The sequence below is a fragment of the Biomphalaria glabrata genome, chromosome 9 (assembly GCF_947242115.1).
Source record: "Biomphalaria glabrata chromosome 9, xgBioGlab47.1, whole genome shotgun sequence".
Taxonomy (NCBI): Eukaryota; Metazoa; Mollusca; class Gastropoda; family Planorbidae; genus Biomphalaria; species Biomphalaria glabrata.
Genome location: NC_074719.1, coordinates 22,926,840 through 22,946,641, shown reverse-complemented (window position 1 = coordinate 22,946,641; position 19,802 = coordinate 22,926,840). Strand labels below are relative to the sequence as shown.

The 19,802-nt window shown below is 35.9% G+C and overlaps 1 protein-coding gene across 2 annotated transcripts in view; it reads left to right on the top strand.

Moving 5' to 3' along the window:
* LOC106066239 (LIM homeobox transcription factor 1-alpha-like) overlaps positions 1-17,709 on the top strand; it is a 100,403-nt gene extending 82,694 nt beyond the window's left edge. For both annotated transcript variants that reach the window (XM_056041955.1, XM_056041954.1), the window contains 6 exons: positions 6,048-6,265; positions 6,926-7,074; positions 7,850-7,927; positions 11,570-11,780; positions 12,876-12,941; positions 13,976-17,709. In XM_056041955.1, the coding sequence (XP_055897930.1) occupies positions 6,048-6,265; positions 6,926-7,074; positions 7,850-7,927; positions 11,570-11,780; positions 12,876-12,941; positions 13,976-14,178 (925 nt within the window). In that variant the 3' untranslated portion in view covers positions 14,179-17,709. The remainder of the gene's footprint in view (positions 1-6,047; positions 6,266-6,925; positions 7,075-7,849; positions 7,928-11,569; positions 11,781-12,875; positions 12,942-13,975) is intronic.
* Positions 17,710-19,802: the final 2,093 nt, after the last annotated feature.

The window sequence follows — 19,802 nt, the reverse complement described above, 5'->3', positions numbered from 1 at the left end:
GTCGTTGACTTGTACCACCAAACTGCTGGTAGACTACTAAACCGATGTAGGCGTAATATATCTTAACTAATAAAACTTTAAAAAATAACTTGAGTAACTTTCTTGTGAACAGTACTAAAGTACTTTTATTATAATAGACTAAATCAAGGTGAGATAAAATGAGATAAAGGTAGTTATTTAGAAAATTAGATATGAACAAATCTAACTGACTACATGAACAAATCTAACTGACTACATGAACAAATCTAACTCACTACATTAACACTTCTTTTCAGTCTCACGTTCTTGAATCATCTGTCCTATCTTTTTTGAAGTAACGTCTGTATTATATAAGATAAGATATATAAAGATAAGACCGCTGACGACAATACCAACTGTCTTGCATCATTCAGAACCGATCGCCAACCCTAACCCTTCTTCCCACCTTCACCATAGAAACACGCAAACATACGCATACACACACTCCGTAACAGCCTTATATGCGTTTCATAATATTAGATATATCAACACACATATTTTTATGTATCATATGTGAACAATATAGAAAGTTGTTTGTAATCACTGCAGTATCGTGGCCCTAAGATTTGGAATATTACAACTTTTATCGTTATGTATACAACAACCCTTTACAATCAGCCTACGTACACGTCATAGTCTGTCCAGCAATGGGCCGGAACCAATGAGACTCACACAACAAATAATGGAGTGGGGGACTTGGGGGTCATAGTAATGGCCAAGTGTGAATGACTTGGAAGGATGGCATTCTAGCTTATTGTACTTTTACCCACGTGATCTGCTGCATCAATTCTCTCCCAAGCTCTCTCTGTCTCAAAGTCTTTCTGTCTGTCTATCTCTCTCTTTCTAAAAAAACAACAAAAAGAGTGTATCTGACACTCTTGACAGGAGGTGAGATCTAGATATGGTGACTGACTTTTGATGGTTCTCCACACTAATGTGAGAACCTCCAGGACTGACAGAAGGTGAGATCTAGTGACTGACTTTGTCAACAAAGTCTTATCTCTGTCTAGTCTTTACCTGTCAAAATAGAGTTTAGATGTTTGCGTCCTGAGCTGTCTCTATTTGGTCAATGAGTGTTGTGATAATGTGTAACATAGTAACCGGGAGATTAACAACATTGTTACAACTTGAAAAGTGTTGCTTCAATTGCTTTATAAACAATAAGAGCTAGATCAACGCTAAAATCTATTATAAAGCGAGATGTAGAGAAAGGTGAATACTATATACAAGGCCAATCAAACTGCTATGTAAAGACTTGGTTTATAAAAACGATAAAGCTTGATTATAAATGATTTCACTGGTTGGTCGGCAGTTTGCGCTTCGCACTGTCGTTCAGTTGGTTAAGGGTTGAACTTGAATCCCACACAAGCAAAACAACGTCTCTGGAGGTTTTAGTAAATGGAAGTGTCTATCGCGTCATGTCTGTAAGCATGCATCAACAAACTAGATGTAACCAAACATACAACTACAAGAAATAAAGTCTATATTGTTACATAATAACAGACATTGAGACATAGTAAAGGACAGTGACAAAAATTAAACACACAGTCAGTGACACAAAGTGACTTACAGTCAGTGTTTGTCAGAGACACACATTGACAATCTTAACAGACAGTGACACAAAGTGACACACAATCAGTGACACAAAGTGACACACAGTCAGTGACTCAAATGACACAAAGTCAATGACACAAAATGACACAAAGTCAGAGACACAAATTGACTTATCGTAACAGACAAAGACACAAAGTGACACATAGTTACCAACAGTGACAACTGACTCATTTTGACGCACGGTAACATACAGCCGACACACAACATATTGTTATATAGACTGACGTATAATGCAAAACCATCGCACGCAAATATTTTTGCAGGCAGACACCAGTTGGTCATTGAATACAGTCTTTAGGGGCATGTGTTATTGTAAGATTGGCTATAAGTCTTTAATATATTTCAACAACCAATCATATAATTCATTTCGACTCTTAGTGTCATCCCAGCCTCGCTAAATGGTGTACATTTCACAGACTATTATTTTCTAGGTCTGAAAGAGGAACTTTACTTTTTACTATTACTTTCTGTAGTTAGACCATACCAAGATTTTTCTGTAAGACTATTGTATTACGTCATGTAAGACAAATCCCCCCTCCCCTTAAAAAAAAAAGAACTTTAAGACATCCACTGTGACTTGAAACGGGCTACATGTCAAGCCGAATATTTGTAGTGAAGAAAGGATTCGATTATTTTATCAAGAAAGCCAGGGAGAAACGCAACCAGTGGGTGTGGTCCTCAATCGAAGGGGCGTGTCCATGGGTGTGGCAGTCCTGGGCCTTGCGACATTGACATTGACAGACAAGGACTGTGTGCGGTGCCTGCCTTCACACAGGAGACTTCCATCAGAGTCAACCGTTAACTTAACGGCAATCATCGTCGTGGGTAATATTGCCCGTGAGGTCTGCTTAAATCAACAAGAAAGAGGGACGACTGGAAAGGAGGGGCCCCCAGAGTGGAGTAGGTTGAATCTAATAAGACGTTTGGGACAAACACACACTCACACGCTCTCGCTCTTTCACGCTCTCTCTATCACACACACACTCACGAGTGCACGAAAGAATTGTCTGTCCTTTGACCTCAACCCAACTGTAATTGTGCTTCGTTGTCTGCAATCCCTCCATGACATTGTCTTGTGGCTAGGTTTCAGGAACCTACGTACAATGATACGTTCTTACATCGTTTCCCATTTACATAGGGCAGGACTATAAGTTTGTCAGATAAGCCTAGAAACACATAGTCTGTTCTATTGATGTGAATGTTTCTGTTGTGTGGTTCTTAAATGAAAAAGAAACCTTGTAATCATAAGTATCAATAAAGCAGTCTTAGTATGAGTCTTAGAAATGCTAGAGCTATATAATGCCATGTAGATCTACCCTACAAGTTATATAGATAGTTCAATTAAGTAACAACTAGGCTTACATAATAACCCGTTGTCATACTGGTATGTCTAGTACAATGTAAACATCATTGGAATAATACATGGGGTTAGGAACGTCTGAGGGAACTAAGTGCGATTTGTGGCTGAGTGGCCAAAACAGCTTGGCTACGGCTTGGCCACCTAATAAGGGGGCTCGAATTCGAATCCTGACTCCAGCAGAGTTGTGTTGGATGACAGCCTTAAGATAACAAGGAAGCCTTCTCCAAGATACCCCCCCCCCCACCGCCCACTGATCCACAAAACAGATTGGACCATAGCGTACTGAACATGCTCTAAGCATGAACAATGCACTATACAAAAGCAATTTAAAACAAGGTTACAAAGACAGTTTGTGTGGAAATAGAATGAAATTCTATCAAAGACAAATGACTGAGAAGAATGAAGAAAGAGGGTTGACAGATCTTGTGTGGTGCCCCAGCGGTCCAGCAGACCAAAGGATAGGTGATGATTTTGTTGGGTGTGAACATTGTCTAACTTTCTTATAATGAATATCTAATTGTTTTGTAAAGGGTCAATCTCTTATTCCTCAAGAAAAATACATTTCCATAGAAAACAAAACAAAAAAATTCCTTTAGTTTTGTGTTTTGTGAGACATGCAATGGCTGCTGTTCACGTGATAATATGAAAAACTAATTATTAATTATTGTTTTAAATTATGTCCAACGTATATGCATACTAAATTGATTTTTTTCTCTTTAAAAAAAGTAAACATTTTCTTTTGTAAATGTAGTCTTTAATATGACAGCTTACATAACTCAGCAACACAAATGTAAAATCTAAAACTGTTTGCATATATGTGTTGCAACAATGGTACACAATCATCTCCCCCTACAAAAGAGCCGCCAGTGTTTGTTACTAGTAAAAGTGGTGTATTTTTTATGGAAAACTGCTTGCATAATTGATTTAAAAAATTAGATTTTTGGTTTTCAGAAAAGAAAAAAGTAGCCTTTGCATTAGAACTTTGAATGGTCTAAAATATTATGATGTCGGATTTTCACTATCTTTTCTAGTTTACGAGATCTAAACACGACCGACGGACGAACGTTCCACACAAAATTAATAGCGTATTTTCCCTATTCGGGGGCCGCTAAAAATTTCCTTTAACGCTTAAAATATTTGTTTTCTTAACAAATAAATCTAGAACTTAGAGCCCTAATTCATTATTATACAAATGTAAGGCGGGAGGAAACAAATTAGAGACGATAGTGTGTCATTTCTTATGTCGTCAATAGAGAAACGTGTTTATTTATAAAACCTGAATCTCAGTAGAGGTCACTTGATAAAGTCTTTAGGGAGGGAGTTTATTAAAGAACTTAACACGTAAAGTTGGGTCATTCTCCTTTAAAATAAAATCTACTTTGCCTCTACTCAAGAACTCGACTATTTCTGACAAATGTCTGAATCCCTAGGAAATGTTACATCCACATTTTCAGAGTCCTCCATATTAAATGAAATGTTGCCTAAATATGGGGAGAAAGAAGGAGTGTGTGTGGAGAGAGAGAGTGAGAGAGTGAGAGAGAGAAAGAAAAATGAGAAACCGTAAGAAGGGAAAAGGAGACAGATATAAAAGAAAATAAAGGAGAGAGAGAAAGAGAGAGAGAGAAAGAGAGAGGGAGAGAGAGAGAGAAAGAGAGAGAGAGAGAGGGTTAATACAATAGTTTGAGGGACACCAATTGTCTCGTCATTTGGTCTATTACCAGACCAACTGAAAGAACAAAGGCACCTTATCGTAAATCAGCCAAATGTATAATTTCACTAGTAAATCAAGGCAACAGTATTACTGTCCCACGAGTCTCCATGGTCTTAACAGACTGAGTTGCAGAACATTTATTACACGTCACGATTGTCTGCATGCAAGCGTGTGTGCATGTTTGTCTTCGTAACGCACTACTGCCAAATTGAATCTGTCGTCACTGCTGGTTCCCCGAGACTGTCACATCAAACAGGGACCATAGCCAAGCGTAGACCTGGGCAAAAAAAAATCTCAGCCTCTTGTTGGACTTAATGAATTCACGTTGTGGTAATATCGTTTAATAAGTTCATTTTTTTTTGGGTTCAAAATTACATAGTGGATGTAAATCTTAAGCTTGGAGAGTGACTATTGTACTTAACATTATGGGAAGTTTTCTGTGAAGCATAGGAGTTATATGAGAGGATCATGGGAAGTGTACTTCTCATTATCCGGTTGTAAGGTTCAGACCAGTTCAAATCTGAGATGAACTCTGCAGTAGTTTCCAAATAAGACAGCTCTATATATTGTAAAAAAAAATACATCACAGAAAATGAATCGTAAATTAATATTATATTACTTTAAATAAATAAATTTTATTCTTAAAACGAGCAAGCAAAACGGAGTTTCTGAATGTTTCGTAAAATGTTTTACATGTTTAAGATAAGATAAGATAAGATCATTTTTTATTGACCCAATAAAAAGGGAAAGTCAGTTTGACTACAATTTGACCACCTCAGCGTAACTACTGTAAGAACAATATAGATGCAAATACTAACAACATTCACACATATCGAATTTTTCATCAGAATTGAAGATAATCTACTTCGTAGTCCAAGCCTCCCGCAGGACGTCGGGGGATGGCAGCGGACAGGGTATGAGCCTGGAACCATCGAGACAACCGAACGATAGTCCAGCGCTAATATCACACAACCAGGCAGCACCACATTATAAAAGTAGAACAATATCATAACTAGGTCCTTTAATTGGTCCGATGGATATCTAATCCTTCTCCTCTGCCTTTTTCGCCTTTATCCTTCTCTACCGGAAGTAGGTCGAAGGTGAAGGAAGGAAAGTAAAAGTTAAAGTGGTTTCTAGTCTTTCTTTATTTAGTGATCGGGAAATACCTGAGCTATTTTTAGCAGTTATAAAATTGGTTCTTGATGATGATGAGACAGAACTTCCGTTGTTATGCGTAGCTCGCGGCTGCACTTACATTCTTAATTTGTGACAAAATTTAATGGATGTCTATGTCTCAATGCTCAAATATCTCTTCACGTTTTTAATTACTGTCTATGTGTCCAGGTACTACGCCACCAAATGTAACGGCTGTCTTCAGTGTGTGCCAAGGAATGAGCTCGTCATGAGGGCGTCCAGCTTCGTCTATCACCAGCAGTGCTTCTGTTGCATCGTCTGCGGGCAGAGGCTTCAGAAGGGAGACGAGTTTGTCCTCAGGGACGGGCAACTTTTTTGTAGGCTGGACTATGAGAAGGAGTTCACGTTCTTGCCGATGAGCCCCAAGAGTAAGTAACATATGTTGTTAAGTGTGTCCAGTGTTGTCCGCCAGGTCACTGGTGCTTCATTAGTGCCACATTGAGATAGAAATCAGTTCAAGTCCTCAAAAGGTCTCATTACTCAATGTTTTTTTTTTTAATATCAATACATATCTGACCAGTCATCAGTTATGGATTTACAGCATTACAAACTGTTCGGCTACCCAGTGCCCTATGACCTTCTTAAACTCAAATAAATAAAATAAAATGAAAAATGCATATTAAATTTGAAATGCTTTAAAGATATAGTATTCAAAGCATTTTTATTGACGCCTTCAGAAAAAATACAAAGGATAAGACACACCACAGAACATCCTGCATAAGGCCTACACTTGCCTAAAACTGGCACTGTATCTGAAAATTGTGATAATTACGTATCGCACTGTGTGCACCTAAGATCTCCAAAAAAATATGAGCAAACCTTTTCAGTTATATAATTGGTTCCATTAATTTGTATACATTACCATATATTCTCCTTTAACTACGTGGTAGCTCTTCAATCTTTGGACTCTAAGACAAGCCTTACTATTAGAATTATTATTATGATTATTTCAATAATACAAGTTGAGCTTGCAACATTTTAGTTATTAGTAAGTTTTAGTTTTTTCACTTGATCTCAAACTCTTTTAGGTGACATCAGCGACTGTTGCTATGACGACGGAGACGGGGGTGACCTGGGGAACAACAAAGGTCCAAAAAGGCCTAGGACTATACTGACCACTAGCCAAAGGCGGAAATTCAAAGCTTCGTTTGAAGTCAATCCTAAACCTTGTCGAAAAGTAAGTGCCAAATTAACTCCTCAACTTTTACAAAGATTAAATTAACTCTGTCTGTCTGTCTGGTAAAAGGTTTGAACATGTTTTTTTTCTCCCATTTCCCATTCTCAGATTGAATTAAAACTTTGCACAATTTTTAGTTGAACCTAACAATACATGAATCAATAAAAAAAAAAGTTAAACAATTTGTTAATTTATTGTTGGCGATTAACTATTTTGTTTGATTTGGCAATAAGGGGAATAAATACTACTCAATGATATATATATATATATATATATATATATATATATATATATATATATATATATGTATATATGTGTGTGTGTGTGTGTGTGTGTGTGTGTGTGTGTGTGTGTGTGTGTGTGTGTGTGTGTGTGTGTGTGTGTGTGTGTGTGTGGATACACATATGGATTTAGTCCCCTTATTACATTATGACACTTTTTTTTTCCCCACTTCCCATTCTCGGATCAAGTTGAAAATTTGCATAAATATTCTTAGTCGCTAACAATACACGAATCCATTAAAAAAAATTAAGGAACTAGCTAATCGTTTAGTACTAATTAATCAATTTTGCTTTTTAGAGCAGAAAGGGAGCTTAACCCTGTAATTTTAAGATAAATGACAGTAATTAGCGGTTATTTCCCATTAGGATAAGCTTGGTTTTTTAAAAGTATTCTTTTTTTCTATTGCTTGTTGTTTATGTTCTTGAGATCCACGTTTGTTCAAACAATCGTATGTGTACGCTGGCACCAAAACAACAATGTGCTTGTATTTCAGGTGAGAGAATCTCTAGCTGCTGAGACTGGACTAAGTGTCCGAGTGGTCCAGGTGTGGTTCCAGAATCAACGAGCTAAAGTAAGTGACTTACTGTACGCCTGCACACTGCATTGATTGGACCTTACAGGGGAAAAACAAACAAAAACAAACAAATAAAAAACGGTACGCTGAAGATGCTTTCACACGCCACTGTGAGTCTACAATAGCCTTACAGCGCCTTCAAACAGCCTTGCAGCGCCTTCAAACAGCCTTTCAGCTCTAGAGTTGTTGTTTTTTTCAAGTTGTACGTCCATAAGAGATCAAGTCATCAAATAGAAGTCATTGAAAATGAAATCAATCAATATGTGGAATATCTAGATATTTCACGGCATAGTCCCATTCATTGTTTCTAATGTTTCTAATTCAATGTGTCTAAGTCGAAGTAAAAAAAAAAATCCGGTTTTGTTCTTCACGGTCAAATTCGTGTAGTCTGCAAGTGTCCTTAGGCTGAAAAACTTTGTGTTAGAAGAAAAAGTCTCACCAATTTTTTTCTCCATATTTGGGGATGGAAGAAAAGGCATTATCTCCCTTATGTAAGTACAAGTACTATACATAATTCAATATTTCCCATGTAAGCCCTAATACGGATTTAATATTTGGTGGATAACAATGAATATCCTACTCTATTATCTGAAAGTTAGTAGCGTTGATTTAGAAAATATACGATATTTTATGTGTACAAATTTTGGTACGGTAAAATTACATTTCTCAGCTATTACGCTCGCAGCACATAGTAAGTTAGTTTGCAAACGTTATCATTCCGTTCATCTTGTGTATTGGTCTAGGGGTGGGCAACTTTTTTCTATCGAGAGTCGTTGTAATAGTTGTAAAAGTGGTGTATTTTTATGAAAAAACTGCTTGCATAAGTTGTTTAAAAAAATAGATTTTTCGCTTTTAGAAAAGAAAAAAGAACTTTGAATGGAGTAAAATATTATGATGTCGGATTTTCACAGATCTAAACTGGACGGACGGATGGACAGACGGACAGACATTTTACACAAAAGTAATAGCGTCTTTTCCCCTTTCGGGGTCCGCTAAAAAGGGGGGAACGAGCTGAATTCAAACTCTTGCACAAGCTTTCTCAGTCTTCTCAAGCCAACACGGAAACCACTCTGCCAGTGGAGAGCTTATGAACATGGAAGATTGTATAATTATGTATTGTTTCTATGGCCTAGTCCTATTTTTCATGTTATGCTCAATAAGAGTCAGACGACGACCTATAAAGGGTATTAAATCAGCTTATACTACCACTTCAGTCAAGTATAACTTTTTCCCCTTGTTGATATGCCAAACAAAATAACTAATTACCAATAGTTAGTTCACTACTTGGTTGATTTCTTTTTGATGGATTTTTACTTTGTCAGGTCAAAGACATAATTGTGCAAAATTTCTTCTTGATCCGAGATAGGCTGTGGGAGAAGTCAAGTGTACACATTTTGTTTTTACCAGACAGACAGAGTGAGTTGATATAAGCTTTGCAAAACAAAAAATGTCTTTGAATAATGAGAAATGTGTAAGTCTGACCCATTTGATCTTTTTTTTTTATGAAATATAGACATAGATCTAACTGCTTTAAAGGAATGGTAAAATAATAATTTGCATTTAATCACCCAATATCTTAAAACAGTGAACAATGATGCACATCCCTATCTGATCAAGACAACGCCAATAGATCACCCTCCACTCGATAGAAAACACATTGATAATATTTTGACAATCTAAATCTACCTTCACGACACTGCACGTAACAAAAAAAAATAGTTTGAAGTAAAGCTTACAATATTATGTTTGAAAATCAGCCTTTGCAGTCACGCTTTGATGGTAAATGTGTATGCTAATGACAGAGACAAAAACTGTATCAAGGACGTGATGTTTATCTTTGACTTTAAGATGTTTGGTTAACTGGGTGACTCAACTGGAGATACAGCTATTTCCGCAGAGCGCTTTTCTTTTTCTGTTCCTTGCTGTAGGCATGTATGGTGACCTATGTTCTAATCGTCTGTTTGCTGTAAACTTTAGTCTTAAGACCAATGCTATTGCCATTTAGGTTACGTCTGACCGTCTCTTGCTAAATACATGTCTTTGTCTAAGCATTATACACTCAAGACATATGTGTACATAATGTTCAAACTTTAGCCTTTTAAAAGACGTCTGGATTGCTGTCCCGCACAGAGGATCTTCAGACACTAATGTCCCGCTTCTCTCAAGCCTGCAAAGAGTATGGGCTAGCAATTAGCACGAAGAACGTGACGTGGGCGCCTGCTACGACACCACATGTGTCCAAAGTGATGAAAACATGCTAGATGTCGTACATACTTTTACATTGACTCCACAATTCAAGATGATCCTGACCTTAGAAGACATAAAAAAACGCTGCGTCGACCTTTGCTAAACTTAGGCAAAGAGTCTTTAGTTACCATAATGGACATTTACTAGACATGAATTTTGAGCACCTTACTGTATGGCAGTAATGGACTATTCGAAACAAGCTCAAGAAAAACTGGTCGACCTCACCTGTGAAACGTGGATGTAATCAAACAGGACGTTAAAGCCTTGGACATCAATGCTGACTACTGGGATGACCTAGACCTAGACTGCTAGATGTGGAGAGAGGTGATCAAGAAAGCTACAGACAACACAAAAGCATTGGCCTCAGTTCTCGAAGTAAAGCATCCAACTAAACAAAATGACTGGCACCTCTACCACCAAAGCAAATGACACCTTAACCTGCATTTTAAAAGGGACGAGAATGTCTCTCTAGAATAGGGCTCTAACAAAAACAAGTGTTCTACGAGATGAAGCTTTGTAGTTCTACAGCTGAAAAAGACAAACAGCTATTCCAGATATAAATCTAGTGATACAACATCTAGGTGTAGCCAAGGATTCGTGAAATAATATTCAATAAATACAAACCTATTTTAGGGGATTGAATAATTTAGTATCATAAACATGAGTTAAATAAATAATACAGAAAATGATTCCGTTAGAAAAGCTCAACGCGTTAAAAAAAATCCAGGAATATTATTGAAATAAAGCACAAAGAATCTGTCTGCTGAATTTTCTCTTTTTCCCCTTTCTCCAGACTGAAATGAAGAATAGATTCAAGAGATATCCAGAAACAGCTCTGTCAGCTTCACCACCACCTTAACCTATCACTTGGTCTGTTGCACCGCCAGGGCACCACACAAACTCTAGTGACCGTCTTTCTCCGTTCCTCACTGTCTTTTGTGTTGGATAGAACTTCTTTCAATGGCAGGCGCCTCCGTTCTTTTGTTTTTCCAACGCTTTCTCTGTCTTAATCTTTTTTGAATGATACTTTTCCCTAATAGAAGGTCTTTTCGAGCTCTAAAGACCTTCTGATATGGCTTTAGAGTTTAAGTTTGCGTCCTTTTGTTGACAGCAGGTCATCGTGAGATTAAAATGTCGTTGTGATCTTGCTTCTTGTCCTTTACGACATTTTAGTACTCGACCCTTGACCTAGTATTATCGAGTCGTGCCCATTCAAACAAATGTCTCTGGCTAATCTTTGTTATAATCAGTATAATTACTATTTTATTTATTATTATTATTATTATTATTATTATTATTATTATTATTATTATTACTATTATTTTGTGAACTGATAAGAGACTGGAACAAAGGATGCTCCACACCTTAACTCTTGTGACGTACTTTGTGTAGGTCAAGAAAATAGCTCGTAAGCAAAACCTGGAGACCAACAACAACAACAATAACAACACTAACAACAACAGCAACACCAGTGACAGCAGCAACAGTAAGAAATCCTCCAAATCCCAGAAGAAGAAGAAAACAGAGGAGGACAGTGACTCCTCGGACTGTGGACTTGACCAGAACAGCAGTGACGAGCCAATGTCCAGTGAAAATACATCATGTGAGTTCCTCGCAAACATTGTCTACTATTTCAGTAGTCACAAACCTGTCGATCTTGAACTTCAAAATTTAGTTTAACACGATATAGAGAATAAGGACAATAGTTTCTGTAAATACAATGATTCAATGTAAAAATAATGTTTCTATTTGAAGAACTGGATACCGAAATGAATTATTAACTCTTTTTTTTCTACTGACTACCCGCTTTATATCTTGAACTTTAATTAGCTTAAGCACAACAAAAGAAACAAGAGAAATATAATGCATATATATATATATATATATATATATATATATATATATATATATATATATATATATATATATATATATCGCAATATTTGGTTCTAGGAAATTCTCGTTCACTACATTGTTTAGATTTATCTGTGATGTCACAATTGAAACACTGTTCAAATCTGCTTTTGTTTATCTTCGTACACAAAAACTATGTCTTTTTAATTATTAATATTAATATTATTATAACTATAATTCGTCTAGGCATAGTATACCATATGTGTCTATTTATATTTTTGCTTTGAAATGAAAGACTTTGGAAACTCTTTTTAACTCATAACTCTGTTAGAAAAAGAAAAGATTAGAAAAGAGTGTTACTTTGGGAAGTTAAGTCTATAAGACTTAGATCTAGATCTACCTGGTTTATATCTACTGCATCCTTAATGCGCCTTCAGCTTACTTAATGTCTATTATTCAAACTGTATGAATAAAATGATGATTTATTTGAGATGTCCTAATCACGCACAAACATTTTCCCCATTACACTTGTCTATCTTCTCGGTGGCCATGCTCCACCTTGACATTCAAGATATGCAGTCTCCACATATCAGACATAGGCCAGTGCACGAGCACGAATCTATTATGAGATCAAACATTTTGCCCAACAGCCAAGGAGATAGTCCTCCATGGCGTCAAGTGGATCGACTGTTTCAGGCCAAGAGCAAGAAACTCAGCTGTTTACATTATTCAATAGTTTCCCAGACAGAACAAAAACATAGGTGGGGGGTAGGGGAGGTTTGTGTTACGTTCATGATTTCATCTGTTGAAATTTGAACAGGTCCCAACTATCTCTTTCTTTCAGATTTATCTACCCCTGAAAGTCGATACTCTAGTAGTATGAGGTCATTCGATGTGACGTCACAGTCAAGTAAGTGCACCACGTGACAGCTAAACAATTTTAGGACAAGACGATTTTGACACATTATTTAATCGACTTCATTTTCTCTTTGCCTTCTGTCATTGATTTTCTTCCATGGGTGACCTTTGGATAACTCTCTGACTTTAAACATAAATAAGGTCTTTGAGTTCAGCTCTAAGTGAACCATTGCAGTCCATTCGGCCAGGCACTCTGAACTCTGAAAGTTTGTTTGTTCAGCGTATTTATTAGACCATTTCAATCTACTGAATCAATTCTGATCACTTTGGCTTTTAATCAATCTATAAATGTATGAATGATCTATCTCATTGAATCTAATTTCGGTCATTGTATTAAAGCATATTTTTAATGCATTTTTTGTATTTTAGAGAGTCTTTTAACATCCTCAGACAATCTATCAACCCTTTAAGTACATCCTTATAGGTCACTGTATCTTATCTCTCATTTGTATAAATGTAATGTATTTACAATCTTTCATTTAATACATTATCCCAATACCTGTATCAATCAACTTTTCAGTTATCTATTCCCAAACTCAATAAACAAATAAACCTCAAGTAGCTAAAGATTTTATAGAACACAATATAAGGACACAAATTATCAGCATTTAGTTTCTCTACTCGCAAATTATCAACGGAAGAAAAAAAAAAAAGAAATATTAAAAAGGGAGTTAGACTGCTGCAGGGAAGATTCACCAAAAAAACAACATTATCTCCCCTGTTTTTGCGAATGAGTTTTTGGGACCAAAGACACACTACGAACATTAATAACATTGACCTACAGCTAATAGAGAGATTGACAGATTTGTCTTCTTTGTTCTCTTCCTGTTATTTCTTTCATTTTTATCTTTCTATCTGTATAGACTCTTTTGTTCTATTCGTTTGTTTCTTCTTCATTAACGATCTCATTCAAAGTGTTAAGCTTCAAACTTTCTCTTTTGTCTTTCGCTTTTATTTTCTAGGGTAGATCTACAATTTGTATCAATTTGTCTCGCTCACGCCATCTTCTCTTTTTTTTTCCTACAGGTCACATGTTTCCTAATCAGGACATGGGCGAGTCCATGTACCCTGACACCCCCGTGGGCATGGACGACGGGATGGAGCACTTCGATCACGTGCTCATCTCTGACGGCGGACTGCATCATCGGGCGGGAATGATGGGCCCTGGCCTGATCAACCCAATAGACAAACTTTACTCCATGCAGACGTCTTACTTCAGTCAAGATTAGACCAGCATCATTTTTCATTTTTCATTCTTGAAGAAAAACAATAACTGAAACATTAGATCTACATCATCGTTGTTCAGATTGGAAGACTAAAAGTCACGTGATCAATGTGTGTATCACGTGAATACTCTTTACATTTACAAAAAATAAAATCGCTATTTCATATTGAAAGTGTACATGATGCTGACATCAATCAGGGGATACAGACATGCCCTAAAGGTCGGCCACTGGATATAGCCTAACACTTTGCATTAGAGTGTCATTTGCCCAGCTTGGAAGACAGCGTTGGTTTTTAAAGCTAGAAGTTCAGTGGTCTTCAGCAATGTAAACATTGTCAGTCTAATACATCAACACCAGGCCGGGAGGAACTGTTACTCTTTGGATTGGAGTCGTTTGGAAGTACTTTGAATACGTCATTCATAGTACACTTGTTCCTTCCCGTGAACTCTTGACCTTACATGCTAATTTATATCAGCTTGACAAGAATCCTTTTCAATGCTTTGTATACTGTAACATATGTGAATTTCTTATACTATGAACACAATGGCATGATTTCAATTTCGTCTATTAGAATATTGTGTATACAAACACTGGTCCTTTTATGTGTTGAATAGATCCAGAAAGATTTATTACAATAACAGACTAATATGTTGTTCCAAACACATGACTATGTAAATATTTACTTAACAGTTGCCATGTCTTCAGTGCTTCCAGCGCTGAGTATTTCCCCCTAGATCTAAATTTTGGTTCCTCTCTGTTTTGCTTTGACACAGTCATAGTGTGAAGTAAAATTGTTCATTAATTTCTGGGTGTCAAATACTTTTGATTATGGGTATAAAACAAAAACGGAAAGCACACTTAAGAGTCTCGCTAGAATCTCAGTTGCCCATATATATTTGAGCTAGCTTCGTTGTAAGATTAACAGAGCGTTATGTAATCTTACTAGAGAATGAAATCTTTCAATGCAATAATAACAATTAAATCAAAATCTTCAGAATTAGAAAACTGTCATAGGTTTGACATTATCTTCTGAGAGATTAGGACAAGGATGTTTACAAAAAGTTAAAATATAATAAATTCTGAAATTTAAATTAAGCACCATAGATAAAAACATTGACTATTCTAATAATCCAAATTGAAATCATAAAATGACTAAACATATACAATATTCGAAGTCAGAATACGCGTCTGTACATTTATTTTGCGGCTATAGTAAATTAACAGAAATTGATTCAGAAAGGAGGCTGCCAAAAACTTTAATTCAAAATTCTTTCATATATTATCTCCCCTGATATTTCCCCTTGACTACTTCTGCTATCTTTGCCCAGATTCAGTATAGCTTGGAAGGTAAATGAACATTTCAATATATGTGCTCGTATGTGTATTATTCCTTGCAATGCATATTGAATTATCTTTCTATTTATCGAATTGTTTGTTAGGCTGTGACCAGATTTTAGTCATACGGTGTCGTTACTGTGACCTCTTAGTCAATGCAGACAAACTGTTTGAGCTGCTTAATTTAGTTGGATACAAATAATGAACGTAAACTATGCTCGGTTCTGACTTGAAACAAGAACTACTGCATGTCTTCTACTAAGATCTGGAGAAGTCTCTCTCCATTGTAATCCAACGACCACTTTGTCCTGTGCACCCGTTGTGAAGTCTGTGAAACTAAATCTTTTTTGTTTCACTTCAGACTCACATATATACTTGTAAGAGGAAAAGATTGCCTGTCACCTGATGCCACAACGAGGGCTTGTTAAGGGGAAAGATAGTCTGTCCCTAAGTCTCCTTACGTGAGAGAAATCCTTCCCCCCTTTTCGAACAGTTTGAGATCCAGTAAAGAGAAAAATGGATACTTCAATTTCCCCAGAATTTTGTTTGTTTGTTTGTTTGTTTGTGTGTGTGTATGTGTGTGTGTAATCAATATTTCGAGTACTTTGTACTGATGCTATATGGAGAGTTGGGTCTCTACAGGTAAAGGTTACGAAGTGGTCTAACGTAGCAGACGTCAATGTATTAAACGAATAAAGATTTATTTAGTTATTCATAATTTCTAGGTTATTCTAGACACTAATGAACACTATATGTCCCTTTTACTGTTTAAACCTTTCAGAGACTGTAACTTCATTATTCCTAAATGACACTATTTCTGATTTGAATTTATGCATTTACCTCTTCTTTGTTGTTTACACCTTGGAGCCATGATTTTGTTTTTTTTTAAATGATGTAAATATCTAAGCATGTTTATCAGAACTCCTTTGGCCCCTAACCCAATTGTTAAATGGCTCATTTAATTAATCATTGACAAGTGTCGTAGATCACTGTTGCTTGAAAGTATTGACAGAGTTACGACATCTTTTTATAACTTGACGATTCTCTTCCACTACATGTGTCAATGCAATAAGATATTCGAGCTTGTCTAAAGTAAGGTGGGAGCACAAACAAATGGTCAGCTTGAAGATCTGGCTTCGTCCATAATGAATTGTACTACGTCACATTTAGACTTTAACACACAACATAACAACAGTCGCGAAGTGAAATAATTTAAAGTTTTTAACACAACATAACAACAGTCGCGAAGTGAAATAATTTAAAGTTTTTAACACAACATAACAACAGTCGCGAAGTGAAATAATTTAAAGTTTTTAACACAACATAACAACAATCGCGAAGTGAAATAATTCATAACACAACATAACAACAGTCACTAAGTGAAATAATTTAAAGTTGATTGACTGACATGAGTTTTAGTTTTTTAATTATCGTTAGAAAGTTCATAAGAAAGACAATGAATTGACCAGATATTCGAATGTTAAACAATTAAACTGATTGACAAACATTGACACTTGAAGACGACAATGACTTTTTAAAAAATGTTTCCAGATCGAAATGCCAGTTTTAAAACGTATTTAAAATCTATGTCAAGAAATCTTGGGGCTTGTTCTAAAATGCATATGTAATTGTATATCTATTCAAGTTCAACCGAATTATTATAATATATTTATTATATTTTGTCATCTTGGGACCAGTGCTTAGAATATATCTTTGAATGTCTACAAATTAATCTGTGGCCATTTTTAAAAACATATCCCTAATCTTTGTGTGTATTTGTGTTAGTCTTATTCTTTAAATTAACCTGGAAAAAATATGATTAAGACTAATTTTAATTCTTAAATGTCTTTTTTTTTTTAATTAATTAGGGGACCAATTAAAATCACTTATAACATATGATTATAATTGATATGTGTATGTTTAATATTATTATGTATTTCTTTTCTAAGATCCTAATTTTTTAGAGGACAAGTTCCTTCATTGTCCATGATCATGTTCCCACTATTTAACCTGGTCATTAAGACGCTAAAGCTATTTATTTGTTCCACTTCCGAATGGCTGTGTATGATCAATTAGAGTTGTTGATTCGACTAGACAAAGATAGGATTCTATCTCAACACTTGATTCTGTTGTGTGTTCTATTTTTATGACACGTTTTTAAAGCAATGACACAATAAATGTCTTTTTGTTTGAAATCAATTGCGACTTAATGTTGTGTTGATGTCGTCATGTCGTATACTGTGTACGTAATGCAGTCTCCAGGCAAGGTGCACCGTTTTCTTTTGTTAACAAATAATCATTTTAAACAAGAAACATATTTCAAAAACAATACTTTTTTAAAAGAAAGACTGTACCTCTTTTATACAACTGATAGAGCGACGTTTTTTTTCCCTAAATAACTTATTTATGTTAGATTAAAAAAAAAACAAGCAAAAAAAAAAAAACAACAAACAACGAAATATTTTTTAACCTGCCACATCCCCCCACTTCCTCCCGAGAAATAATCCTGGTTAAGCGAATGTCTAGCGAATGTACAGATCTACTCGACTTTTTAATAGTCCAATGATTTGGATTTAGACTTACAAAACGAGACGCAAAATTGTCCTGAACATTTAATTTACTGAATTCTTAAATCAATAATGCTCTACATTCGAAAGCGATAGTCCTTTCAAAACCTATGCTGGATCTAGATCTAAGTCTAGTTCTCTAGCGAAATTTAAATTTATTTCCTTTTTAGTTTAAAAAAAATATAATGGTCAAACTAGGGTTTTCCCCGTTTGGCCAACGAGCTAGTAAACCTTTTCTCAGCGATATACACCAACTGTTAAACTTCTTAGAAAATCGCTAGAATCGTTTTTGAGTTCGCGTCCATGTTTCTGATTCCAGGTTCCATGATGTTCTGACTTGAAAAACGCTATCACCTGAAGAATTCAGTTTAGAAATACAGAAGCCCTACAACAAGAAACTAAAGGCCAAAACAAACATCCGATTGATTCATTAATCAGTTTAGAAATAGATGCAGCAGCCCTACAACAAGAAACTAAAGGCCTAACAAACACCCGATTGATTCATTAATCAGTTTAGAAATAGATGCAGCAGCCCTACAACAAGAAACTAAAGGCCTAACAAACACCCGATTGATTCATTAATCAGTTTAGAAATAGATGCAGCAGCCCTACAACAAGAAACTAAAGGCCTAACAAACATCCGATTGATTCATAAATCAGTTTAGAAATAGATGCAGCAGCCCTACAACAAGAAACTAAAGGCCAAAACAAACATCCGATTGATTCATTAATCAGTTTAGAAATAGATGCAGCAGCCCTACAACAAGAAACTAAAGGCCTAACAAACACCCGATTGATTCATAAATCAGTTTAGAAATAGATGCAGCAGCCCTACAACAAGAAACTAAAGGCCTAACAAACATCCGATTGATTCATAAATCAGTTTAGAAATAGATGCAGCAGCCCTACAACAAGAAACTAAAGGCCTAACAAACACCCGATTGATTCATAAATCAGTTTAGAAATAGATGCAGCAGCCCTACAACAAGAAACTAAAGGCCTAACAAACATCCGATTGATTCATAAATCAGTTTAGAAATAGATGCAGCAGCCCTACAACAAGAAACTAAAGGCCTAACAAACATCCGATTGATTCATAAATCAGTTTAGAAATAGATGCAGCAGCCCTACAACAAGAAACTAAAGGCCTAACAAACATCCGATTGATTCATTAATCAGTTTAGAAATAGATGCAGCAGCCCTACAACAAGAAACTAAAGGCCTAACAAACATCCGATTGATTCATAAATCAGTTTAGAAATAGATGCAGCAGCCCTACAACAAGAAACTAAAGGCCTAACAAACATCCGATTGATTCATTAATCAGTTTAGAAATAGATGCAGCAGCCCTACAACAAGAAACTAAAGGCCAAAACAAACATCCGATTGATTCATTAATCAGTTTAGAAATAGATGCAGCAGCCCTACAACAAGAAACTAAAGGCCAAACAAACATCCGATTGATTCATTAATCAGTTTAGAAAAAAAAAGTACCTCCTTCAGAGCCTGCAATTTAAATAGCCGACTGTTAACGAGAGGGTCATATGGTCACGAAGACCAATCATCTTTTCTTTCCCAAAGTTTATCAGCAGCCCTTTAGAGTGAACGCAGGGGCAGCCTTAAAATTCCGAAATTCAAAATTTCGATCTTCACTGGGTTCGGATCTAAGTGCTTTACAACTTGGCCACCAAGCCCACTAATCCTGTCTGTTTATTAGATAAGTCT